This window comes from Ailuropoda melanoleuca, chromosome 15 (assembly GCF_002007445.2).
Source record: "Ailuropoda melanoleuca isolate Jingjing chromosome 15, ASM200744v2, whole genome shotgun sequence".
NCBI classification, from domain to species: domain Eukaryota; kingdom Metazoa; phylum Chordata; class Mammalia; order Carnivora; family Ursidae; genus Ailuropoda; species Ailuropoda melanoleuca.
Genome location: NC_048232.1, coordinates 21,019,331 through 21,044,343, shown reverse-complemented (window position 1 = coordinate 21,044,343; position 25,013 = coordinate 21,019,331). Strand labels below are relative to the sequence as shown.

Genomic DNA, 25,013 nt, shown 5'->3' with positions numbered 1-25,013 from the left:
ATACAAGTTTGCCACGCCCTGTTGTTCCCTATGAAGATAGAGCAGGGGGAAATAATCTGGTGCACAAAAGTTTCTGGTAAAGTGGACTCCAGTTAATCCAAAATTTACTAGAAATAAATATTCTATTTTTAATGAATAGAAATGAATAAATGAATGCCAGGAGGAAAGCTGAATTACTCATTTGCTAACGCGGGGAATAAGTGAATCTCATTAGCCGACAGGTTATGGCTGCTGGATGGGATCCACACTAGACATTCCAAGGGCCAAATCATCTTCATGAGCAATCACCCCAAGTTTCTTAGATACTTCAGATGCTCGAGTACCCCCTTCAGGCGCCTAGGAAAGAGTTTAATTCATTATTAATATTTTCAAGCTAATTCACAAATACATTATTAAAGAGGCATTTAGCCACATTAGTCTGTACCTGATTTATAGACAATATTTATTATTTTCTATAGCACGGGGGATTACTGGGATTACCCATCTGGTGATGGACCCCGAATCGAACTCTATAAAGTCCCCATTGTATTGAGCTCCATTTTTTAGACTATGTAAATAGAATATTAATATTTAAATACTTACTGAATATTTAGCCTCCCTGTTAACAGGGACCTCAGTGTTGCATCAAAGAGCCCAAGAGGTTCCTGGGTTGTACTTTCTCTCTACAAGATTCTTCTAAAACTTGTGTATAACATGGAGTGGATGTAGGCACTATCGTAAATGTCTTTCACGTTTTCGCCTTAATCCTTACAAAACCCGGGGAGGCTGGCGCTCTTGCTTTCCCCCAGTCTACAGAGGACAGGGTTGGATACAGAGAGGGTTCGTAGGCTAACCAGAGTTACAACACAAACAGGGGATACAGCTGGATTCAAGCCCAGACAGTGTGGACGGAGAGCCCTGGCTTGTCACCACTCGATTCAATTGACTTGTGCCAATACAAATGCATGACATGTCCCCCCCCTTCTCAACCACACGCAAGGGGAAAATACGGGACATAGCAGAGAGGCCATGGAGGCCGACAGACTTCAGTGTCCATCCCAGCTCCAACCACTTACTTACTGACATCATCTCAAGTCCCTCTGCTGTGGAAAACGGGGAGGGTGACCCCACCTCATAGCTTTGTGATGAGGATTACGTGAGATATATGTTATGTGCGTAGCTAACCCCTATTGCCTCTGAGCTGTTGATCACATTTTCCCCAAGTCCCCCCAGTAAAGCCTGCAAACCTACCTTTTAGCCCACAGCACAAGGGTCATCATGTCCTCAGCAGTAGGTGGGGCTGGTGATTTAAAAGAACCAGCCTCTCCTCGGTTCTTCATTAATTATTTTTCTACCAACATAAGTCGAAGAACGAAATTGATCATTAATATCAAAATACGCAGTAGGTATTTTGAAAACAGTGAAGTGAAACATAAAATATAGTTTTGGAACAATGTTATATCAGGTGATACATCTTTCCTAACCGGATTGAAAATGACTTTTTGTTACGTTGCAAGTTTTAATCCAAAAAATTTCTAAACAGAACAACAGGGAGTCTCTCATGCAATGTAGAAAAGCAGATAAATAGCTAAGAGAGAGAGAGAGAGAGAGGGAGGGAGGGAGGGAGGGAGATCCTTGTTAATATAAGGGAATAAAAAATGAGGTATGATACTGTCTGCAGAATTCCAAAGCAGTTTTTACGCGGTAGTAATGATCCCAAGAGAGCCCAGGTAACATTATTAATTTGTTTGCTACTTAACGGTGATAAAATTTGGGATCTGAGCAGCCCATTGTGTGCCGTGCACTGCCCCGGATTTTATGTACTCAAGAAGACCTTTCTCACAGTCCAGTAATTAGGTGCTATTGACATTGTAATCTTTGGAAATGTTCTTAATGAGCCCCAAAGACACGAATCTCGTAGATAAAACCTCAAAGTAACACTGACCCTTTAAGTAGCTTGTCAGTGAGAGAAAGCTCAAACATAAGTATCTGAAACACAGGAGAAACCCAAATCTAAACCTAGATTACATTGTTTTGTTCACTCTCTCGGATGTTGGGGGAAGACACATGGAACAGGTGACTTTAAAGGCTTTTAAAGCATAGTGGAACAATCGTGACATATTTGAAATAAGTCAAAAACCTTTCTTTTCATCCTTTGAAGCTCTGGACTTGAAAAATATTTTTTTGTAAATGTGTTTTCCACCAACTTGTAAAAATAAGTATTGAGAGTGGAGTTCAGTGGCCCCTGTTTTTAACACAAAAATAATTTTACAAATCACATAAGAAATTGGAACTTAAATAAAAGATAAAAAGCTAAAGAAATTTCAGGCATAGCGTTAGCATCATTTTATCTATCATTTCTAGATTTTAACTGTAATTAATATAAGTAAGATTTTCAAATTCATATTCAACTGCATATTTTATAGTATTACTATATATATACATATTTGCATAAACTACAACATCATTTAGCATTTAATTTGATGGCTATTAAAAAGTTAGAAGAAAGAATTAATCCATAAATATGAGTTAAGTATCAGGACTAAGCTCATTTACTAAACATAATATATTAAGGGATCCGTAAGTGTTAATAATATCACTGTTACCACGTGCTGTTTACCTATTGTCACCAATTACCTATTATCCAAACCGTACATTTCTAAGTTATATATGTTATCCTTGTCTTTGAGATTTGGGCTAATCTCAACTACCTAGCCTTAGGAATTTTTCTGGTCTAGAGATAATTTCTCCTTGAGCCATTGGATTTAGGATATTAGATGGTAATGAAAGCCTGGAAGATCAGCAGCATGTCTCTTAAAACACCTTTCCAAATACTGTGAATTCTCAGTGACGTAGAAAGCGGTCACGATGACCAGTTGGGCCAGAGAATTAATCACAAAGATCAGAGGTTCTCTATCTAACTGAGGCTCTGTCCATTGGTCAGAGAGGGGATTGAAAAATGTGAAAAAGGAAAATTAAAGGTAATCTATCCTTTGAAAACACAGTGCTAATCTTTGAAATAAGTAAACAGGCAAATTACTTTGAATTTGTAAGATCGTAAACATTGAGTAGAAAAGAGGGTCAAGACATACACGTAATCTTTAAAGTACTTTCTTAATTTGATATCAGGACTGTCTTGTATTAATTTAGTCTAGTGATGCTTTTAAGTATATGTGGGTAATGTTTCATTTAATAAATGCCACGAAACACATTCCTAATTGTGTCCAAACTGGCGCTGAGAGCTCTTCAAAGCGAAAACCATGAGACAAGAACGTTTTCTGTGTGCATTGTTGTTCACGTGTTGGACCACGAGAGGAGTCCACTGCCTCTTGGATCCCCTGACCACTAATTGCATCCCACACCTTAGCTGCCTGGCTGCTCCGCTATTAGTTAAGGGGTCTTCTAAAACCATGTAAGCCATTATGGTGATAACAAAATATTGAGAAAGGGTGTAATTAGTGCAGAGACAGTGGGTATTAATTTTTAAATTTAAGAATGGTTCCATTACGAAATCATGAAATGTTACAACATATAGTGTACAGATTCATGCAAATTTGTGGGCATATCACGTACACCCTTACTGAGCTAGAAATGACATCTCTGAGTGCAAAAGGTACCATATGAATGTTACTTTCAACTGAAGGAACCCCAAGTTTGGAAACTGATGGAATAAATTAAGATTAGGAAAGTGGGCAGTGTATAGAGATATCAGTGGAGGGGCCGCTGGGTGGCTCAGTAGGTTGAGTGTCTGCCTTCGGCTGGGGGTGTGATCCTAGGGTCCTGGGATCGAGCCCGGCATAGGGCTCCCTGCTCAGTGGGGAGTCTGCTTCTCCCTCTCCCTCTGCCCCTCCGCCTGCCTCGTACCCTCTCGCGCTTGCTCTCTCTCTCTCAAATGAATAAATAAAATCTTTAAAAAAAAAAGAAAAGAAAGAGCAGTGGACTCCAGTCCTCAGCTAATTATGTTCCTGGGTAGTACAACTCCTTTAATGTAGGTTTTTCATCTTAAAAGAAACAAGCACACAGAAAAAAGTAGGTCATAGGGAGAAGTGTGTTGTCTGCTACTAAATTCCACACAATGGAAGCTAGAGGTGACCAAAAAAATTATAAAATAATTTAATTATTCGTGTTTTCCTATCAGTAAGAACAAATTGAGGAAAGCCTAAATTCTTCATAGACATTTTAATATAGAAACTATTTTGTTTTATTGTGTAATATTTCAAATACTAGAAATATAGACAACATAGGATTACATTACACCTGGCTCTGTTAGATTTTGCCATGCTTAATTCATAGAAGAAATAAAACAGTGAAGATTGAGTTGAAGCTGCCTGGTAACTATTTCCCTCCTTTCCTCCCCAGAGGTAACCACTGACCAAAACCCACTGATTTTGTATACTTTATATTTCTGTGAGCGTGCGCGCGCACACACACACATACACATATATATATAATGTCATTTGGCATGTTTTCAAGGATTATATAAATGCTAGTTTTTTTTCTTTTTTCCTCATGAGTGTTATGTTATTAAAATCTGATGACAATATTTTGCTGTATCTTGAGTTCATTTATTTTGCCTGTTGTATAGTATATCCCATCGTATGAAATTCTACAATATATTCATTCTCCTGCTGATGGGAATTTAGAAGATTTTCAGTTTGTTGCTGTTGTAAACACCACTGCTATAAACATCCTTGTACATTTTCATAATCATAAGGGTGAGATTTTCCTTTCCAAATGGAATTGCTGAGTTGAAGAGTATATACATCTTTAATTTTACTAGATGCTGTCAAATTGTGCTAAGTGGTTATGCTAATTTAGAGTCATACATGTAGTTTATGGGTTTGCAGTGTTCCAAATTCTTACTAACACTTGAGGTTGCCATACTTTTTAATTTTTGCTGCTCTAATGGGTGTGAAATTATCTCCCATTCTTTAATTTGAAATTCCCTGATAACCGGTGAGAATAATTTTTTTGTTTATTGACCATTTTGGCTTCCTCCTCTATGAATTGCTTGTTTTTAGTAGTTGACTATTTTTGTATTATTTGGTTGTTTTCCTTTTTCTGATTGATTAGGAGTCTTTATAAATTCTGAACATTAGCCTTTTGTCAGTTACATGTTTCACAAATATCTTGTCACTGTCTATAGTGTGTCTTTCAACTTTGCTTTTGATGTCTTTTGTTGAACCAAAGTTTTTTTAGGTTTATGTAGTTTTATTTTTCAATCTTTTAATTTATGAATTGTTCTTTATTATCTATTTTAGATAAATTTTCTTACTCTAAATGTATAAAGCTAATCCTACATTGTCTTCTAAAAATATTACCAATTTGATATTCACACTTAGGTGCTTTAAAGCTGCAGAATTTATTTTTGTAGATGGAATGATTTTGGAGCCCAATTTTTTTGTTCCAACAGAATAGCAGATTACCCTATCACCATTATCTGCTTCCCCAACCCCGTGATTTGTAATGCTGCATCTGACATTAGCCAAGTTTCCCTGCAAGTATGGACTTTTTCTAGGCTCTCCATTTTGTTGAATTGACTTATTTGTCCTTTCTGTTCTAATACCAGAGTTGTGATAACTTTGGTTTTAAAATAAAACTTGATATCTGGCTCAGCAATTCCCCCCATCTTGGTCTTCAAAATTGTCCCAGCCTTTCTTGTTTTTTTACTTTTTCCTATGAATTTTAGGTTTACCATTTCAAGATCCGTGAAAAAAAAACCTCTTACTTTGATTTCTTTGATGTATATTAAATGTTATCACTGTTGAATGTTGGGTTCTGTATTTTCATCTTGTTTCCAACAAACTTGCTGAGCTCTATTGATCCTCATAGCTCATCTGAAAGTCTCATCACTTAGACAACCATGTCATCTATAATTTTAAAAACTTCTGTCTTCCAATCTATATACCATTTATTTTTTCTTTTCTTATTGCACTGGCTAGGATTGTCACTAAGATGTTGAATAGAGCAGTCAGTGGTAGCTTTCTCTTGTTTCTTTCTTAACAGGACACATTCTGAAGTGTCACTATTAGAATACCATACTATATTCTCCAAGCTGTACTTTTTATGTCTGTGACTTATTCTTTCCATAACGGGAGGCCCGGACCTCCCACTCCCTTTCACCCATTTTGCCCATTTCCCCACCCACCTCCCCTCTCGTTCTCTGTATTTATAGGTCTGATTCTGCTTTTTGTTTGTTTATTCCTTTATTTTGGTTTTCAGGTTCCACATGTAAGTGAAATCATATTATTTGTCTTTCTCTGTCTGCCTTCTTTCACTTAGCAAAATGCCTTCTAGGTCCATCCATGTTGTCACAAAAGGCAAGATCTCATTCTTTTTATGACTGAGTGATATTCCATCATATATATATATATATATATACACACACTCCATCTTTCTCCATTCACCTATCAATGGATGCTTGGGTTGCTTCCATTATCTTAGGTATTATAAATAATACTGCAATAAACAGGGGTGCAGAATCTTTTTGAATTAGTGTTTTCATTTTCTTTAGTAAATACCTAGTAGTGAAATTACTACATCATATGGTAGTTCTATTTTTAATCTTTTGAGGAACCTCTATACTGTTTCCCATAGTGTCTTCACCAACAATTTCTGCCAACTATGCACAAGTTCCTTTTTCTATTCTTCCTCACCAATACTTGTTATTTCTAGTCATTTTGATTTTAGCCTTACTGACATGTGTGAGATGATACCTCATTGTAGTTTTGATTTGCATTTCCCTGAAGATTAATGTTGTTGAACATATTTTCACATGTCAGTTGGCCATCTGTATGTCTTCTTTGGAAAAATGTGTATTCAGTTCCTCTGCCCATTTTTAATCAGATTATTTGGGTTTTCTTAGTGTTGAATTGTTTAAGTTCTTTATGTATTTTGGATAGTAACTCCTTATTGGATATATCATTTGCAAATATCTTCTCCCATTCAGTAGGTTGCCTTTGTTTTCCCTGATAGTTTCCTTTGCTGTGCAAAAGCTTTTATTTCTGGTGTAGTCCCAATAGTTTATTTTTGCTCTGGTTTCCCTTGCCTCAGGAGACCTATCTAGAAAAATACTGCTATGGTAAATGTCAAAAAAATTATAAACCTTTTTCTTTGTTTTAGTGTATATATTTATGGATATGTGTATGTTTTTGTATATGTATGTTAAAAATTATTACCGCAATAATTTGTTTAGTGAAGCCCTATTGATGGTAAATTTTGTTTTCCTTAATTTTTACCTCACTCGTGATGGTAATTGAGTCAGATATGAAATTCTAAGTTGACAATTATCTTTTCCTTCACATTTTATTATTTATACCATTGCCTTTGAGTCTCTGCTCAGAGTTATGTGAAGTCTGCTCTTGATTTGTTAATCATTTGCGAGCATTTTATGTTTTCTTCCTGGTAGCATTTTTTTAAGATTTTATTTATTTATTTGACAGTGAGAGAGAGCATAAGCAGGAGGAGTGGCAGGTAGCGTGTGAGGCAGAAGCAGGCTCCCCATGAAGCAGGAAGCCCAATGTGGGACTCGATCCCAGGACCTTGGAATTAGGACCAGAGCTGAAAGCAAACGCTTAACTGACTGAGCCACCCAGGCGCCCTCATTTATTTACTTTTAAAGATTTATTTATTTATTTTAGAGAGAGAAAGAGAGAGTGGGGGGAACGTCAGAGGGAGTGGGAGAGAAACCAAAGAAGACTGCGCTGACTGCAGAGCCCGACATGGAGCTCAGTCTTACAACCCTGAGATCATGACCTGAGCTGCTCCTAGACTAAAAAAAATGCCAATGAATTCATAAGGTATATATAAATGAAAGTAGTGGAACGCAAGAACAAAAAAGAGCTAAAAATATTTGATTTTCAATAATGTAAATTTTTTAAATAATACTTTAATCCTTAAATCCTCAATTTCTGATCTAGAACATAACTATAAAGTATTTTCATTTTTTAAAGATTTTATTTATTTATTTATTTTATTTATTTGACAGAGATAGAGACAGCCAGTGAGAGAGGGAACACAAGCAGGGAGAGTGGGAGAGGAAGAAGCAGGCTCCTGCACTACCCAGATGCCCCTCTTTATGATAACTTTTAAAGTTTAGTCTATATTGTTGATGGTCTGTCATTTTACTACAATATACTCAATGGTGTATTTTTTCCCCTTTCTTTTTAATTAACATATAATGTATTATTTGTTTCAGGGGTACAGATCTGTGATTCATCAGCCTTACACAATACACAGCACTCCCCACAACACACACCCTCCCCAATGTGCATCACCCAGCCACCCCATCCCTCCCAACCCCCTCCACTCCAGCAACCCTCAGTTCGTTTCCTAAGATTAAGAATCTCTTATGGTTTGTCTCCCTCTCTGGTTTCATCTTGTTTCATTTTTTGCTTTCTTCCCCTATGATCTTCTGCCTTGTTTCTCAAATTCCACATATCAGTGAGATCATAGGATAATTGTCTTTCTCTGATTGATTGACTTATTTCGCTTAGCATAATACCGTGTAGTTCCATCCATGTCATTGCAAATGGCTTACCAGTATTCAGAGTACAATCTGGATCTGATGGCTTGTATCTTTCTTTATGTCTAGACATTTCTCAGCTACTATCTTTTCAAATATTGTTTATACAACCTTCTCTACATTATTTTCGTTGAAAGCACCTCTCTCTTCTTTACGGATCTAATCTAAATTTTCTAACGTTTATGTTTATTTCTCTATTGTGCATATGGATGGGTTCCTGAATATTACCTTATAATTTGCTAATTTTCTCTTCAGCTGTGCCCAATTTGTCCCATGTTTTAGTGTCTCATTTTAGTGACTTTTTAAATTGGTTCTTTTTCATAGATACTAGTTCTTATTTTAATCTGCCCTGTTTCATGTCATAATTTGTTTTTTTATGGATACTGTCAATCATTTCTTTGGTACGCACACATATTTCAAAGTTTTTGTCAGACTATTTTATTGACTAAAATTTATCTGGGATGAATTCATGTTCTCACAGCTTATCTTGCTGTTGTCTTTACAATCAACTTTATTCTTTTGTATATTTTGGAACTTTGGTTTCAGGCTCATTTTCCTTCTTCCTTTCTTTCTCTCCCTCTTTCTTTCTCTCTCTCTCTCAAATAAATAAATAAAAAGAAAAAGAAACCCCATCCCCTATTTCACCTATCCCCCCTCCACCTTCCCTCTGGTAACCATCAGTTTGTTCTGTATATTTAAGAGTCTGTTTCTTGATTTGTCTCTTTTTTTTCGCCCTTTGCTCCTTTGTGCCCACATATGAGGGGCATCTGGCTGGCTCAGTATTTAGAGCATGTGACTCTTGGTCTTGGGTCATGAGTTTGGGCCCCACATTGGTAAAAAGGTAAAAAAAAAATCCACATGTGAGTGAGATATGTGGTATTTGCCTTTGACTTATTTCACTTAGGATTTTACTCTGTCTCTTCATCCCTGTTGTTGCAGATGGCAAGATTTCATTCTTTTTATGGCTCAGTAATATTCCATTGTATATACACCACATCTTCTCTATCCATTCGTCAGTCAGGGGACACTAGGGCTGCTTCCACTTTTTGGCCATTGTAGATAATGTTGCAATACATATAGGGATGCATGTATCCTTTTGAATTAGGGTTTTTGTATTTTGGGGGTAAACACCCAGTAGTGCAATTACTGGATCATATGGTAGCTCTATTTTTTAACTTTTGAGGAACCCCCACACTGTTTTCCTGAGTGGCTGCACCACTTTGCATTCCCACCGACAGTGTAGGAGAGAGAGTTCCCCTTTCTCCACATCCTCCCCACCACCTGTTGTTTCCTGTGTTGTTGATTTCAGCCATTCTGACAGGTGTGAGGTGATAGCTCCTTGCAGTTTTGATTAGCATTTCCCTGATGATCAGTGATGTTGAGCGTCTTTTCATGTGTCCGTGGGCCATCTGTATGTCTTCTTTGGGGAAATGTCTGTTCATGTCTTCTGTCCATTTGTTAACTGGGTTATTTTTGGGATGTTGAGTTGTATCAGATCTTTATGTATTTTGGATACTAACCCTTTATTGGATATGTCATTTGCAAATATCTTCTCCCATTCAGGGGTTTGCCTTTTAGTTTTCTTGATTATTTCCTTTGCGGGGCAGAGACTTTTTATTTTGATATAGTCCCAATAGCTTATTTTTGCTTGTATTTCATTTGCCTCAGGAGGCATGTCTAGAAATATGTTGCTGTGGCCAATGTCACAGAAATTACTGCCTGGGCTCTCTTCCAGGATTTTTACGGTTTCAGGTCTCACATTTAAGTCTTTAATCCATTTTAAGTTTATTTTTGTGCATGGTGAAAGAAAATGGTCCAGTTTCATTCTTTTGCATCTGGCTGTCCAATTTTCCCAATACCATTCGTTGAAGAGTCTGTTTTTTTCCCATTGAATAGTCTTTCCTGCTTTGTCAAATATTAATTGATCATATAGCTGTGGATTTATTTCTGGTTTTCTGTTCTATTCCATTGATGTCTGTGTCTATTTTTATGCCAGTACCATACTGTTTTAATTACTACCACTTTGTAATATAACATAAAAATCTGAAATTGTGATACCTCCAGTTTTCTTTTTCTTTTTCAAGATTACTTTGGGCATTCGAGGTCTTTTGGGGTTCCCTGAATTCTAGAATTGTTTGGGAATACCTGGGTGGCTCAGTCAGTTAAGCATCTGCCTTCAGCTCAGGTCACAATCCCAGGGTCCTGGGATCGAGTCCCGCATAGGGCTCCTTGCTCAGAGGGGAGCCTGCTTCTCCCTCTGCCTGCCGCTCCCCCTGCTTGTGCCCTCTCTCTCTCTCTCTCTGACAAATAAATAAATCTTTAAAAATTTTTAGAATTGTTTGTTCTAGTTCTGTAAAAAATGCTATTGGTATTTTGGTAGGGATTGCATTACATCTGTAGATTGCTTTAGGTAGTGTAGACATTTTAACAATATTTGTTCTTCCAACCCATGAGCATGGAATGTCTTTCCATTTTTTTTTTTGTCCTCTTGAATGTCTTTTATCAGTGTTTTACAGTTTTCAGAGTATAGGTCTTTCACCTTTTTGGTTAAGTTTATTCCTAAATAGTTTATTATTTTTGGTGTAATTATAAATGGGATGATTTTCTTAATTTCACTCTCTACTGTTTCACTATTAGTGATAGTAATGCAACAGTTTTCTGTACGTTGATCTATATCCTGTGACTTAGCACTGAATTCATTAGACAGCTCTAGCAGTTTTTAGAGTTTTCTATCTATAGTATCACATCATCTACAATAGTGAGAGTTTTAGTTCTTCCTTACCTGTGTGGATGCCTTTTATTTCTTTATGTCTTCTAATAAAACATTTTTAAAATCTCTGTTGCATCTTAGTAAAAGTCCTTTTTCCCGATGTTCTGCCTGTGAAATAAGCAATGAGTTACATTTTCCAGAGAAGAACGCATTACAGGTTGAACTGTGTTCCCTGCCCCCAAAAGATGTTGAAACGCTCACCCACAGTTCCTGTGACTGTGACCTTATTTGTAAAATAGGGTCTTCGCAGATGCAATCAAGGTGAGGTTGTTAGGTCATTAATCCGTTATGACTAGTGTCCTAAGAAGAGGGAAATTTGGACACAGACACACAGCGAGAATGCCATGTAATGACAGAGACAGAGAATGGAGTGATGTGGCTTCAACCCAAGGAACACGAATGATGGATGTGCACCACCAGAAGTTGGGAAGAAGAAGGGAAAGATTCTCCCCAGAGTCGGAGAGGGAGCACGGTCCTGCCGACACCATGATTTTGGACTTTCAGCCTCCAGAACTGTGAGGGCATTAGTATCTGTTGTTTTAAGCCCTCCACTTTCTGTTACTTTGTTATGACAGCCGTAGGAAGCTAATACAGAATGGCAACTTAATAACTTCCATGACATCCACAATTAAGAGACGGATAGCCACTGTCCCAAATGAGTTCAGTGACCTTATATTTCCACTTTACATTACATGTTCTGCTACTAATTTTGACCATAAAGGAGACATCTCCCCTTGATTGATTAGAAAGTTACTTCTTCCAAGCTTCAAAATACATTCTAGTATTAAGGAATCGAACGTGAAAAGACCTGTGTATAAATTGTGTATCAATTCACCCGACACTTTCCTGCCCTCACTAAGTTATCAATGAATGTGTAATAAAACTGAATCTGAAATTCACGCTGCTCAGACTTCCACAGTTATGAACTTCGGTTACTAACTCACAAAATCCCAATTTGTCCTCAGCCTAAAGGGTCCCACCCAGTCCCAGTGTCCTCTTCCTATAAACATATCCACACCTCCTTTTCTTACTTTTTTCTTTCCTTCCTCTTCAAGCAAGCACCTTCTGGTCCTCCTACCTCGACCTCCAGAGAGCAATCAGAACCTGCTCTCTCCCTTTCTCTCCCCATCTCTGCCCTTCCCTCCCCTTCTCCAGGTCACTCCACTTGTCTTCTGGCTTCACATCCCACTGACACAGCTCTTACCCAGGTCCTCAAAATCCTTCAAATGAGAAAACGGTTTCCACTTCTCTCACTTGACCTCAAACCGCCCCCCGCCAGCGTGTTGTTACTAATGAGCCTTCCTTAATTCCCAGGATGCTCTCCTTTTGATTTCCAAGTCACCAACCTGTTCTCATTCTCCTCCTACTTCCCACAGCATCCTTCTCAGCCTCTCACGTTTACCCAATTCTGCCCATGCTCTGAGTATTAAGTGCTGGAGTCGCTCAAGATTTTATTTTGGGTTCACTTTTGCACACTTTGTTTTCCCCTGCTTAATTCTTCAGTAGGTATCTAGGGCTTTCAGGATTAAATCAAGTTTTTTAGTATAGCATATAAGACCTTTCATAACAGCTGCCTCTCCCCTACTTGGGCTCTCTGATCGAGTCATAACAAACGTCTTACTGTTCCCTGCTCTTTCATGCTATTCCATGCATCAGTTCCTTTATATGTGCCTTCACCTAGATGGCAGGTCTTCTGCCTGGTCTTGCTGCACTCACTCATCTCCCATGGTCAGTTGGCCATCGATGGCCTCGTGCTGGCTATCAGCTGGGGCGACAGGGTAACCAGATCTCGTATTTCTCATCACTGAACAGGCACAACCCAGTCTTGTGATCAGGGTGGTCTCAGGGTTCTCAAGAGCAGCAAAAGAGAGCAAGGTCTAATGAACAGGGGCGGTTCAAGTCTCTGCTGGCACCACAGTTTCTCCTGTCCCACTAGTCAAAGCAAGCCTGGTGACCAAGACCAGAGTCAATGTTGGGGGAACTGCAAAGGCCATGGACCCCAAGGGAGCCACACTGCTTACCTTTCTGGCTTTCGCCTTCTCTTTGCTATTCCACTCATTCATCCACTGCACAGATGTTAGAACACCTGCTAGAAGCGGAGCCCTGGGCTGGGCACTCAGGATACAGAGTATCTTCTTAGTATTTGGAATTTGTACTCTAAGACTGACATTCAAAGACTAGGACACCCCATAAAAGAAATACCGGGATTTAAGGCGGTTCGGCTAGGGAGGGTGGGCATGAGGACGCCTCTCTGTGCCCCTCGGTGCCTCTGCAGACACTGCTACCTCATTACTCAAAATTCCCTATTTGTAGCCTCTCCCCCCAAAAGAGGGGGTGAGACTTGGAGGAAGGTTGATCAAAAGACACAAACTCCAGTTATGACATCACAGCCTCTGGGGAGGGGATATAGAACAGAATGGCAGTAACTAACACCACTGTGCCCTACATTGGAAGGTTAAGAGAGTGGATCTTTTTTTTTTTTTTAAAGATTTTATTTATTTATTTGACAGAGATAGAGACAGCCAGCGAGAGAGGGAACACACGCAGGGAGTGGGAGAGGAAGAAGCAGGCTCATAAAGGAAGAGCCTGATGTGGGGCTTCGATCCCATAACGCCGGGATCACGCCCTGAGCCGAAGGCAGACGCTTAACCGCTGTGCCACCCAGGCGCCCCAAGAGAGTGGATCTTAAAAAGTTCTCATCACAAGGAGAAAAACTTTAAAAAAAAATCTCTATAAGGCGACGGTTGTTAGCTAAATTTACTGCGGGACTCATTTTACAATATATCTAAGTCAAGTCCTCATGCCTTACACCTTCCACATATGCAGTGCCGTCTGTCAATCACAGCCCAAAAATTCTGGGGAAGAAGGATAATCCAAATCCGAAATACAGACACAACATGTAAAATCTCTTTAGGGTGTAGATCTTAAATATTATCATTGACGAATTACTTAATTTCCTTGGTAACCTGTACATTTAAGCAGGAAATTGTGTGAAAACAGCATTTCCTCTAAAGACCAAAACTCCAGAGGAGGGTGAGAGAAACGGTTAACATCTTAATCCTTAGGGCCAAGCCGTTTGTTCGCCCGCCTGTTTGTTGGAATAAACGGCTGTTTGGAACTCCCAATTCCTACTTGTGCAAATTCCATAGACCAAAAGTCCAAATGAAAATCACTTTAAAAATAAGTGCCTAAAACTGCCCTAGTCCGTGTATTTATTTTTCTCTAGGATTAGGACAGATTGCGTTGGCAGCCTAGTCTTTCATAAAGAGGGGGGTGGGGAACAGAGTTGGGTCTTCATTTTCTCACAAAAGGCACAATGGGAAGCACATCTGTGAACATTGCATAATTTGTTATGTTCTACAAAGAGGTGGGTTTTTGTTATACACATACCAAAGCTATTTGGTACTGTTGCACCAATGATCTCTATTCAGGTCCAGAAAAGAAATTGGCCTCCGAAGAGTGAAAGGAGAGTAAATTTTTCTTTAAAAATTAGATACAGATTATCACTTCCAAATGCAGGAGGGAATTTTACAAGTGACGGTGCACTGATTAGCTTTCCAATGGACATCCAGTCCTTTATGAAACACATACTAGCCGTGGTCAACTGTGACCAATGTGGTTTATTACTCTCCAAAAGAGCTGAACTGAGATTACCCATCTAATCTAATTGAGAAATGTTGGGTGAACTTGAACTGTTTCATGGACATGAATGACCAGAGAATTTATTTGATAAGATGTTAAAAGCTGAATATGGGAACTATCTCTTTGATGGTTTGATACAGTCATTCCTTTAGTTCATTTGCATGTCTTTCATATTTTTTTGTCAGTACTCTTCTGGGGATTACATGAACGGCCTCCATGCAGAAGGCGAAACAAAGTTTCTGTTCATCATTATGAAAAAATTAGAAACCTTTCCTTTATCAGTAAACACCCCTGACAGTCTTTATTTGGTTAACACTTTAAAAAGTGACACCGGCTTTTAAGAACAGTAATTAAATTGTGAAAAACTTAATACATCCATGGGTTTCTCATGTGATAGTCCCTAAATGACTTTCAAGTATCGTCTCCTGATTTTATTCATTAAGATAAAAAAAGAAGTCAGGAAGCTGGCGTGTTATTTACCAGCCTCCCTCGCATCCTGTTGTAAACTGGGCAGCGGGAGCTCCCGTTGGTGGCATCTCAGTGAAACATTTATGGTAACTTTATCGACAGTATGGTACACAGGTGGCATCAGATAATAAAGTGCTTTCTCTTCACATGCCTGCTAAATTGAAGACAAATTCTGCTGTATTCCCAATGACTTATGGTATAAGTTGGACATATGCATCTTTTTTTAAAACTACATTTAAATATTACATTTTTAAAACTAGTCCTAGCAATTCAAAGATAGAAACTCTGAGTATAAATTACAAAATCGCACCTCGTGTTACTAGTGACTCTTTAAATGGAATTTTTCATTGAAACTTTGTCATTAAAATAAAAAGGCCTTTTGGCTGTGCCCATACAAGCATAATAAATTGTATATGTTTGTGATACTGAATGACTCTTGCCCATATGCTGCACTGCAAAGCTACATGAATGAGGCATTTACCAAATCAGGCCCACCACATTAAACAGAAAAACAATCTTTATTCATGGTAACTTATCAGTTTCAATTAATCAACCTTAACAATGGAAATTCTGATGTGTTCAGGCAACTTGAAAGCAATAGGTCATCTCCAGGGCAGCCATGTTGTGTCTTTGTGCCCAAGGTTTCAAACAAAGCAACATCTCCAGTAAATATACATACATATACATACATACATGTGCATATATATACATACCAATGGGTGGCTATCGCTATGCCATGCTATGCCAATAAACATGCATGTGTATTGCCTATGATTTTTATCATAGCCAATGTAATTGTTTTCCTTCAAAGTATGACTTTTTTGAGCTCTGCAAGTTTAAACAAAAGGAAAGAAATTTCCATTGGATGACCATCCTTTCAGTTTCTGTGCTGCTATGTGAATAGCATTGTGCAAACCATTCCAATGGTTTTGAAAAGGGGTAACCATTGGTTTGATTTGGTTACACGGTTTAGTAAAGAGCTCCCTCCCACTGCCTTAGGGTCTGTGAAAGGTCTGTGACCTGTTTAGAACTGCCAAGTGAAATGTCATGTCGCCCCTCCCAAATGGGAGTATCTGCATTCATTTGATCAGTATAAAAAATGATTGGGGATGGCGAGATCAGTGCTTTTGAATTGCAATTTATAGCAGTTTACAAAAATGCACATTGTTGGAAAAGAAAACATGGAAGTGTTTCTTTCTAAATTGCATTACCTGTGAAATGTCATTAGTCTTTTAAGGATATTTACATCCTTTTTTTGATTATTTAGGAGACTTATCCCAACTAAAGAAAATCAGAATTTTATTATATTATGATTTTTAAACTTGTATTTTGGTTTTCAGGGCAAAATTTAAAGAAAACAACATTTCTGAGTTCTAAGGATAAACAGAATTTGTTGTCAGTTCCATTCATTAATTCATTCATTAATTCCGAGATAGTCTTTGCTAATCAGTTGTGTTAGCGGAAGATTCCCGATTATCTTTCCCAGATCCTAGAGGAGATCCATTTGTTGGCAAATGTCTTGTCTGCTGATTTCTAAGAGTGAGTGTGAAACCATGGGCGTACTGACTCTACCAGGTGCCCACTACTCCTTCAACGGTATCCTAGGTAAACGTCTTTGTCAGATGAATACTTTCTAAATCATGGCACCCTAGATTCATCCACATGTACGCCCAGTTTCATAAAAGGAAATGTTATGTCTTTTCATGAAATGTGTAAAAGAATACACGGACTTTAACCAAAAGGTTAAGGTAGGCTGTTCAAGTTCACAGAGGCTTAATGCAGCCACTTGGGTCTCTGGGGTACAGAAAACAACACCTTCAGTATGACCGTCTAGGCATCTTGAAAGCTCCATCTCTTTGCCTTAGGCAAGTGGCTGGAGTTGGCTGTTACTTTGAAGAATTCTTCTTTTCGTAAGAAATTTTCCTTGGGAAAAGGGCCTCAGAACTTCCCTGGCTGATAGTTGACTCCAAAAAAGAAAGACCCTGCTTCAGAAAAGACTTGACCCACATAGACTCCCCAGCACTCCACTTTGAACCTCCCAGCCATTGAAAGGCGAGGTTGTCACGTTTTTATCTTTGTTCATGTTAAGCCTTGGAATGACAGCCTGTCTCTGTGTCCCCCTCTCCCACTGCCCCTGCTCTAAGTGTCCACATTGACACCTACCGGTGACCGCAGGCTGCAATTCTTTGTTGCCTTGTCCACGCTCCTGGCTTTCACTGGGATTAGCTCGGGGCCTTTGTTCCCCTTCAAAGCGGGAACATCACATCCCATGTTGTGGCTTTCCTGTCTCAGACCCCCAACGCTTTCCTCACAATTTACGCACCAGGTAAATGTCCCTCCCTACGGAGCAGAGAGCCCAGCCTGAGTGGGAGGGAACCTCCCCACTCCCCAACTTCAGAACCCCTCCCTGCCAATAAGGTTTTCTTTCCTTCTCATGCAGAATTTTCTATTTCAGATGGAGGAAAGATTGAACATGCAAATGGAAATTTAAATCTTAGTTAGATCCTTGGGCCCAAGCACAAGACAAGCCCTGCCTTTTTAAATTCTCCTACAACTGCTCCTAATTCTAGCAAAGGGACCCTCCCTCGGCAGAAGGTCATTTTCTGGTCTTGTTCACAGGCTCCTAAGACCACTTCCACAGTCTAAGGCAGCAGGAAAACTGTTTCAGAGGAAAACTTGGCTGACACAAGCTGTTTTGAAGGCCAAGGAGCATCTGACTGCCTGATCTCCACTCCCCCCACCCCCCACCCTTCCTCAGGTCACTGACGGGTCCCCCAGCTGGGGCCAGAGCTGGGAGGACCCACTAAATGTGAGGCAAAGAGCTCTGCGTGAGGAGTGGGAAGTGGTTTGCGTATAGCAAGTAAAACAAAATTCACGTCTATTCCTTTTGCCATATTTCTAGGGAGGTTGTCAGAAATGCTGCAGGAAGAGCCTTTGGAGAAGCCATCCATACCCCAGAACACCCCAGTGAATGATATGGATGCTACTGAGTAATGGGGAAGGGCACTGGGCTGCGCTGAGCGGGACCACGGAGCGGGCCCTCCCCATCCCTGCGTAAGGCCTGCTTCCACCACGGGGGAGACTACCTCCTGGGCGGTTCTAACATCGCCCTTCTGCCTCCCCAACGATGTAGACTCACTGGAGACCCCCGCCCTTGAAGTGAAGAGAATGCGACGTGCGTGCGCCCGCTGTGAGCACCTTTCCAAGCCCTTAAGGCAGGTGCTCGCTCATGCTGGGTGAGCCTGACACACAGACTCTGAGGGGCTGCCAAATCCACTGGGGACAGTTTCCTGGGCTCAGCAGGGTGCCCCAAAGCCTTAGGGTGGGGAGGGATGCACTTCGATTAAAAAGTTCAAGGCACTAAACTTCCAGGGCCTCTTTTCTCCATCCGGTGTCTCTCCGTAACACAAAGGCAAACTGATTTGCTCCTCCTGGCCAGCCAACTAATCCCCATGAAGATGAGCGAGGCTTAACAAGCCTGGTCCAAGGGGATTTTACATTTCCTCTAGGGAGGTCCCCTCATGCCTTATGTGGGCACTGGGCTCCTAACCTTATCTTAAAAGCTGTAAACAATTCTTTGGTAAGTGGGAAACTCCTTGGAGTTTTGCTTCCCGGTAGGTATCAAGGCCAAGATTCACACATTATTCTTTCCAGAATGTCAGGTACCCTTGGCTGAAAGGCCGGTTTGCTTTCTCACGTGCGTAATGTTCAGCATGGTCCTTTCTGTTCCCCTAACTACAAGCGAGGCCCTGTCTGCAGCCCACTTTCAGAAACGCAGACTCTGGATGACAAATTTCTAAAGCGGTTTATTAAGTCTCAAGAAATATATTTGTGGTAGCTGTCACATAAAGCTGATATACTCTGGTGTGAAAGAAAGCTAGAGAGGCAATTTATTTGTGCGTAAAAGGCACGAGATTTAATTGGAGAGAGACGTGTTATTTTCAACGCAAGTGCATGGGGTGGCATAGTGCCGGAGAGCATTATTCGAGCTTCATCTCCTATGGACTATATGCCGCTGTCTCCAAAGGAGTGTTGCCCTAGAAACTTGTTTTAAATCTGCTGCTATATATCAACACCTTGTTTTCGCAGTCCTTGGCTGAATTACAGTTACACAGTTTGGCGCTTCTTTCAAATTTCCTCCCATCAGTTTGGCTAAAGAAAGGAATTTTTCTCCTTTAGAAATGAATTGGCTTAATTAGTAAGTAGATTAATGGCAATTGCTGGTGAGTTGGTTTCCAGCAGAGTTTCACCAGAGAGGGTTAATCGGAGTCAGGTCTGGAATCTTTCCCAGAACTGGCTGCCAGCCATTTCCACCAACCAATCAACCCTACAAGAAACGGGGGGAAATGAAATAGAATTTATATTCTCTGTACTATTAGCCTGGACAGAAATTCCTTGGAAGTAGCCTCATAGCTGGGTGCAGCACAGACTTTCATTTCAGCATTTTAACAGAAACCTTGAAGGGTTTCACCTTCAAGATTTATCTGAGTACCAAAGCAGAATTTCAAATGGCACAAGGAGTGTAAGCCACAGAACGTCCAGGGCGCATTGGAAACGCCTGACGCTCTTAGTTTCAGGTTTGCATAAGTTGCAAAAAACATCCCAAGTTCGGTCCTAATCTGTTAGCTACCAGAAGGCTTTAAAAAGTTTAGTTGTATGTTTTGCAGTCTTTTCCCTTATTTTTTCCATAGCGATAAAAATGCATTCATAGTTTAACTTGCAGCTGCATTAGTCTTGCAAAAAAAAAAAAAAATCCCTGCTGAGAAATGCATATAATAGGAAAAACAGATCGGCTGGACAGCAGTGTAATTAATGCCAGAAAGGGCTGAGGCCGGTTTCATAGTTTGTCTTTTGAGGATATCAAGACGAGACCTGGTGAAAAATGACGCATGCTTTAGCATTTCAGAAAGCTGGCAACTGGCAACGCTTTTCCTTTTTTCTTTGACTTTCTGCCTCGGAACAAAGAGGTCGGCAGAACTAGCTAGGTTGTAATGAGTTCTATGTCCCTAGCACATTAAGTGCATCATGGAAACATATTGTATCGAAATAGTTTGGAGGAGAATACCGGGGATGAAAGAGAATGGGTGCTTTGATCAGCTCCCTGGGGTCCTGAGTGCGCACAGACTGACTTGCAAGGAGTTATTCAGCTCCAGCTAGACACACTTACAACACCATTCAAAGAAATTTGCATATCTGTAATTTATCACATTGGTCCCGAACATTTTTGCAAGGTAAATAAAAGTTGGCTGAATAAAAAAAAAATCAATCATCGCAGATATAGAAGAAACTGTGAAGCCAGTGTTTCCATTAAAAACATAAATAAATATGTCCATAAAACATGACGATTTAGTGGCCGGCTTTATTTTATAGCGTCCTTAGAGCCGCAGGTTGTGTGCTGACAAAGACAAGAGTGGCCACAATGTTTTTGCGCTTCTACTTGAGGGGACGGTATTTGCAGCTTCCCACTAGAATCAAGGCAGAAAGTTGAATGAGATGCGTGTGGCTCTAACCAGGCCACGACATGCAGAGAAAAATTAGTACACTCTTGGAGGAGATGTGAAAGATGGCTTAATCTCTGTGGCGTCCGCGAGAGCTAAGGTTAAATCTCATTTCTTCTGTTGATTTCATTGCCAAGCCCTGGTTGCTGAATTCAGAAGCTCAAGAGGGTGACATGTGCCCACCCCGGTCAATAGGAAAACTTGCTTTCGAATGCCCCATGAGAACAAGTGAAAATTTAACAGGCAGGCATTGTTCTGAGTTTTTAAACAACCCAGTCAAACAGCAAACAAGAATCTTCAACTTGACCTTGGAAAAGGCCGGTGTGCCTCTAGTTCATCTATCAAACAACTCTGGATGACAATGATATATTTCTAAGTATTGTCAGATGAAAAGATTGATAAATTTGCCGCTGCAAAGAGAGAACTTTGGAAACAGGCAACTCAGTGCGCTGCCTCCACGGCCTCCTCTTCTGTCCTTACCACCCCATCCCCACCCCTCCACCCTCGGACTTGTGGCCAACTCAGTTGAAGAGGGCCAGTAAATCAGCACTGTAATATTTCTTAAGGGGCACGGAAAAGCTGTGAACAGTACCACTCATATTAAACGCAATATTTCTTTGCTTTCGTGGGGAACAAAAGTCATAGCAAGACGTCTTTATGGCTAATTCAGTCAAAGGCACATCTTGGCTCCCCCCGCAGAAAGGTCAGTGTCGTTGTGTTTGGTCCACCGAGGGGGTGTTTTCACACTGAAAACTGAGCCAGCTGTCCCTGTCATACCCTCGCCATTGGGGAGCGCGCACTAGCCATGGTTATTAGGCACATTCTACACCTGCAAAATATACCGATTTCCAAGACTTTTCAAGACACCCCCCTCCCCCTTTCTCATGCCCCCTCCTCTTTCGTCTACTAAACTTTGACAACACAATTCAAGCCCTGGATGAAAGCGTTGCAAGCAAGGGGAAAGCTGGGGAGGGGCAGCTCAGCTAGCGTCTCATGGTGTCTATTGAGAAGCTCTCAAAGAAATGAGGCATCAGTATGTTTTGAAAAGTATGGAAAAATTTCCAAATAAGTGCTTAGAGACATCACACGTTTGCTATTGCCAAAATGCTGCTTTTTGAACCCTAATATTTCATTTTATGCACCAGAGTTGGGTGAGGGGTTATAGGCAGGCGGCCCTCATTTAGGATTGGGCCTTTTAAAAATTTCATTTGTATTTAGCATGTCAGGACATAATTTTTTTCTGAGTTGCGCCAGTGGAAGTCCACATGTCTTTTTGAAAATCCAAATGCCAACAAACTGTTGGCATCCATTTCGCAAGGCTTGCCCAACTGGATTTCATAATAAAACTCCTTCCAGAAACATCTCCCAGCTAGCCTTATCACCAGAATCCAATTTCAAAGGCTTGCACCCGGAAGGAAGCTAGATACCTAGCTGTTCGCTGTTCGAGGGACGCTCAGTGGTCCAAACAAGAAAGGAGCTAAAGGGGATCCTGTGCAATCGCTGAAAAGAAATCGTAAAACTAGAAATAATTTTTTAAAAATCACTTCAGGAGTGAGAATGCTCCAAGTGCCAGTTCGTCTGAGGCAGTAGTGCAAAAGTACCTAGCTTTCTGTAGGAGCACCTGAAGGTGGGGGTGGGAGACTGAAGATTTCTATCTGGCTGCAAGGTTTGGGGGTGGGAGGGGTGAGGAGAAAAGAGGATTTAATTAGCCGGTGGTGAGTCTCTAATCCCGATCTTTGTGTAGTCCTTCCTCCCCAAATTACCAAGAGCTACAAAAGAAGTCCCCGGGGTGGGCAAAGTGCAGGCATGCCCAGGACGCCTTGGGTTCCCGGGACACAGGCCGAGGTGAACACACTGCGTGCCACGGGACGTGGTCAGACTGTGCCTCTCACTAGTAGGGCACCGTAACTCTCTCCTGGCGCCTGGGGGCCTCCGCGCAGCCCGCCACCATCAAGCAGGACGCCGGCGCCTTTCCAAAGCGAAGTCAGCGCAACAGGTTTTTTGGAACAGGTGCCGAAGCCCCAGGGAGGGGGTTGGCGTGAAGCTGCGGAGATCAGCCAAGGGCCAAACCCCCCCCGCGAGAGGCAGGTTTAGGTCCCCAGGGGCCCCAAAGTCGGGGCGGGCTAGAAACCTGCAGCCCCGCCACTGTAGCTACGAGCGCCGGCGCCTCCGCCCAGATGCAAAACCAGCTCGCCACAGCCTGCGCCCCGGGCCATGGGGCCCTCTGCAGGCGGCCGCCCGAGGGCTTCCCGCCCAGCCGGGGGGCGTTGTTACCCCGGGCCTCCCCAAAGAAGCCTTGTGTCCCAGCTCCTGCCCTCCTTCAGGCCGTTCGCCCCCCTCTCTGCTCGCCGCTTCCTGGAGCCCCTCTTGGAGACTTCCATGCGCAAAGATAGCAGAACTGCGGAGAGCCCGGCGCCGGGCAGCCACTTCCAGCCTCGAGGGAAGACGGACAGCACCCGAGCCCCGACTGCCCTGGGAGCAGGGGCTCGGCGGGCCTCCGGGGACACTTGTCCGACTCCACCCCGGCTCTCCGAAACCCTGGGAACGCCGAGCAGCGGGTGGGGCGCATGCGCGCCTCCGGCCAGGGTCCCTCCCCAGCCCGCCGAGTTTGGGGAAAGTTTGGCGAGGTTTTCCTGGCCAGCGGCGGACGTCCCGAAGGCCGGGCTGCCCTGGGGAGGCGGCCAGGAGCCCCCCGGGGTTCCGGGAGCCGGCTCGGCAGGGGCCCGAGGGCTGAAAGGCGGCAGAAGGTGGGGAGAAGGAGGCCTTTTGTGTGTGGCACAGGACAGTCACTTGCGCACAAACGCAGCAGCGCGCTCCGCCGCCGCCTCAGCCTTCTCCGCTGCACCTCCGCCTCCGAGGCGCTTCATTACAGCCGAGCCCTCCCCCCGCCTCCCCCCGGCCCCTGCCTTTGTTCGGCTTGAAAGTAATGCTGTGAATTAAAAGAAATGACAATATTTTCTATCTGCTTGAAAGTCCAAGAGAAGAGCCCTTGAGCTTGGCAAAAATCAGGCAAATCATTCATCATGCCACCCCGCACCTGTGGTCTTGGCATTGAAAACCCTCCAGACCTATTCCTATTAAACTTAATTATTCCCCCAAAGCACACAATGGTTGAAATGGAGCAGGTTGGAGTCTGTTTATTGGTGGTAAATGTTTTTCTGAAGATCTTCTGAATCTCATTGTTAGCTCGTTGTTTGAGGCTGCCCTCTTTCTTTCAGACTAGAGTAGCCTTGGACTTTTCAATTTTCAATCGTAACATCTGCTTAATCGTACGGATCAAAATATGGAGACACAAAACATATGTAATGGTTGATTTGTTAAATCCTGGTAATGAGTTATTAACAAGGGAAAACAATAGGCCAGGATGGTGAGAGCCTTATGGTAACAGAGTCACTTTATGTAACGCCTGACGTTTCCCTTCTTGATAAATGGAACTAAGGTCTGAGCGCCAGGTGATAGCAAGAAAATCAATGTCTTTAGGGGCCAGCACGGAGACTTTTTTCTATGTGAAAAATTAGGAGACATAAAATTTAATTGGCTGATCAGGACGGGGGGAAACAGTGGTCTTAAGTTTAATTGCCAGTAGGCTTAGCAAGGGAGACAAAACAAGATTTGGGCCTGTTTGTTTGCAGCACCCCGGCCTCAAGTCCAAGTGTATCATTGAAAATGTGTTTTATTATAACACATGTCATGCTTTACAGTTCCCATATTGTGTAAAGACAATAGTTAATGGTACATTAAAGACAGGCAAACCATGCCAACACGTCTTGGAGACATTGTAAGGGCCTCTCTCTTTGCTTGTTTTAGGCAGCTGCAGCCCAGGACGCAGAAGCACAAAAAGAACAAGTTTGAAATACCAGGTGCATCCTAGAGAAGCACGACAGGGATTGATATGTTATAGCCCAGGACATGAACCTAGCAATAAAGATATCATTTCGATTGTCTGCGGCTTCCACGGCCTGTAAAGCCGGGAGGCCCTGAGCAGCCTGCTTTCTGGCAGGCCCGTCTCCCTCCCTGGGTTTCCCCATCTCCCTGGGCCAAATCTGAACACCTGTTGGCCAGACCCCACATCCAGTCGTGGGAATCGCTTCCTACTAGTGGTTCCAGATCTCAACAACGCAATTGGTTGTGG

At 41.7% G+C, this 25,013-nt stretch overlaps 1 protein-coding gene across 1 annotated transcript in view; it reads left to right on the top strand.

The window, feature by feature from the left end:
* Window positions 1-18,497, top strand: part of C15H10orf67 (chromosome 15 C10orf67 homolog) — a 147,212-nt gene extending 128,715 nt beyond the window's left edge. The window contains exon 19 of the mRNA XM_034644363.1: window positions 18,286-18,497. Coding sequence (XP_034500254.1) covers window positions 18,286-18,377 — 92 coding nt within the window. The 3' untranslated portion in view covers window positions 18,378-18,497. The remainder of the gene's footprint in view (window positions 1-18,285) is intronic.
* Window positions 18,498-25,013: the final 6,516 nt, after the last annotated feature.